This window comes from Sardina pilchardus, chromosome 3 (assembly GCF_963854185.1).
Source record: "Sardina pilchardus chromosome 3, fSarPil1.1, whole genome shotgun sequence".
NCBI classification, from domain to species: Eukaryota; Metazoa; Chordata; class Actinopteri; order Clupeiformes; family Clupeidae; genus Sardina; species Sardina pilchardus.
The window spans coordinates 1,278,599-1,281,098 of NC_084996.1; the positions used below are offsets into that span (position 1 = coordinate 1,278,599).

General features: G+C 50.8%; 1 protein-coding gene across 3 annotated transcripts in view; it reads right to left on the reverse strand.

The window, feature by feature from the left end:
- Window positions 1-2,500, reverse strand: part of LOC134076323 (zinc transporter ZIP11) — a 36,136-nt gene that overhangs the window by 33,219 nt on the left and 417 nt on the right. For all 3 annotated transcript variants that reach the window (XM_062531312.1, XM_062531313.1, XM_062531311.1), the window contains exon 2: window positions 1,194-1,312. In XM_062531312.1, coding sequence (XP_062387296.1) covers window positions 1,194-1,301 — 108 coding nt within the window. In that variant the 5' untranslated portion in view covers window positions 1,302-1,312. The remainder of the gene's footprint in view (window positions 1-1,193; window positions 1,313-2,500) is intronic.

Consider the following 2,500-nt stretch of genomic DNA (forward strand, 5'->3'; position numbering starts at 1 on the left):
CAGAAACTTGCCGGACTACTTTCTTCAGCATCAAAAACGATCAAAAACCGGCTGGATCTCGGCTCACAGGACGCTGTCGGGGGGTAAGTCAGTGCTGATGCACTACGTTGCTGACAGGGAACCCATATAACTTCGTGTCTTAAAACCCGAACTATCCCTTTAAGCACCAGAGTTAATAACATGAACACACACTAGTGCTGTATGGGCAGTCTAGTCGATATTAACTAAGCACATCGAGCTCGACATGCAAACAGCGTTCTAACATTAGCTAGAGAAATGGAAGCACACTGAAACAGCGTTCTAACGTTAGCTAGAGAAATGGAAGCACACTGAAACAGCGTTCTAACGTTAGCTAGAGAAATGGAAGCGCACTGAAACAGCGTTCTAACGTTAGCTAGAGAAATGGAAGCGCACTGAAATGTTGTGCTGGAACTCCTAAATAAAACAACTATGCGCACCAATCCAACCAATACAATGCTTTAGTCTGGAGCCCTCACAATTTTACCGAAATAATCATGATTATGATTTTTGGCATAATCTAGCAGCACTGCATACCAGACACACACATCATGCATTCACAAACTTCAACCTTACCCGCCGCCTATGACACACACACACACACACACACACACACATCATGCATTCACAAACTTCAACCTTACCTGCCGCCTATGACACACACACACACACACACACACATCATACATTCACAAACTTCAACCTTACCCGCCGCCTATGACACACACACACCCACACACACACACATACACACACGTCATGCATTCACAAACTTCAACCTTACCCGCCGCCTATCACACACACACACACACACACACACACACATCATGCATTCACAAACTTCAACCTTACCCGCCGCCTATGACACACACACACACACACACACACACACACACACAATCATGCATTCACAAACTTCAACCTTACCTGCCGCCTATGACACACTCACACACACATCATGCATTCACAAACTTCAACCTTACCCGCCGCCTATGACACACACACACACACACACACACATCATGCATTCACAAACTTCAACCTTACCTGCCGCCTATGACACACAAACACATCATACATTCACAAACTTCAAGCTTACCCTATGACACACACACACACACACACACACACACACACACACACACACACACACACACACACACACACACACACACCTGCCGGCTGGAGAAGATGAAGACCAGGGCGGCGCCCGCAGCAGTGAGTCCCCAGGTGAACAGAGTCCCCAGCAGAGCCTGGACAACGGGACTGTAGCCAGGAAGCATCCTGCCCCCACCTGAGAGAGATAGAGGAGGGGGTTAAACCACGGGACTATAGCATCCTGCCCCCACCTGAGAGAGATATAGAGGAGGGGGTTAAACATCCTGCCCCACCTGAGAGAGATATCCTGCCCCACCTGAGAGAGATAGAGGGGGGGGGGGTTAAACGGGACTATAGCCAGGAAGCATCCTGCCCCACCTGAGAGAGATAGAGATAGAGGGGGGGGGGTTAAACATCCTGCCCCCACCTGAGAGAGATATCCTGCCCCCACCTGAGAGAGATAGAGGGGGGGGTTAAACGGGACTATAGCCAGGAAGCATCCTGCCCCACCTGAGAGAGATAGAGGGGGGGGGGGGGTTAAACGGGACTATAGCCAGGAAGCATCCTGCCCCACCTGAGAGAGATAGAGGGGGGGGGGGGTTAAACGGGACTATAGCCAGGAAGCATCCTGCCCCCACCTGAGAGAGATAGAGGGGGGGGGTTAAACGGGACTATAGCCAGGAAGCATCCTGCCCCACCTGAGAGAGATAGAGGGGGGGGGGGGGTTAAACGGGACTATAGCCAGGAAGCATCCTGCCCCACCTGAGAGAGATAGAGGGGGGGGGGGGGTTAAACGTGAGAGAGATAGAGGAGGGGGGGGGGGTTAAACGGGACTATAGCCAGGAAGCATCCTGCCCCACCTGAGAGAGATAGAGGGGGGGGGGGGGGGGGGGGTTAAACATCCTGCCCCACCTGAGAGAGATAGAGGGGGGGGGGGGGGGGGTTAAACGGGACTATAGCCAGGAAGCATCCTGCCCCACCTGAGAGAGATAGAGATAGAGAGGGGGGGTTAAACGGGACTATAGCCAGGAAGCATCCTGCCCCACCTGAGAGAGATACTGTACATTTATGTAACAACTAAATGAGAGAGAGTGGTAGAGAGAGAGAGAGAGAGAGAGAAGGAGGAGAGAGAGGTGGTTATCCTGTTTGCTTGTTGCACTAGACATCCTGTTTGCAGACTGCCAGCCCAACACCTCAGTTCCTGAGTAAACAAGACCATTCAACACGTCAGCTCAATGTCTGTCTGTTTTCAAACTAGTGCTAAGACACTTAACAAGTTTTCCCACTGGCGTTACCATCTATTATGTCTACCTTGACCCCATTACCGAAGTCGTGTGACTTCTAAATCAATGTTTATGCCACGTAACTTAAGTCAGTAACGTTA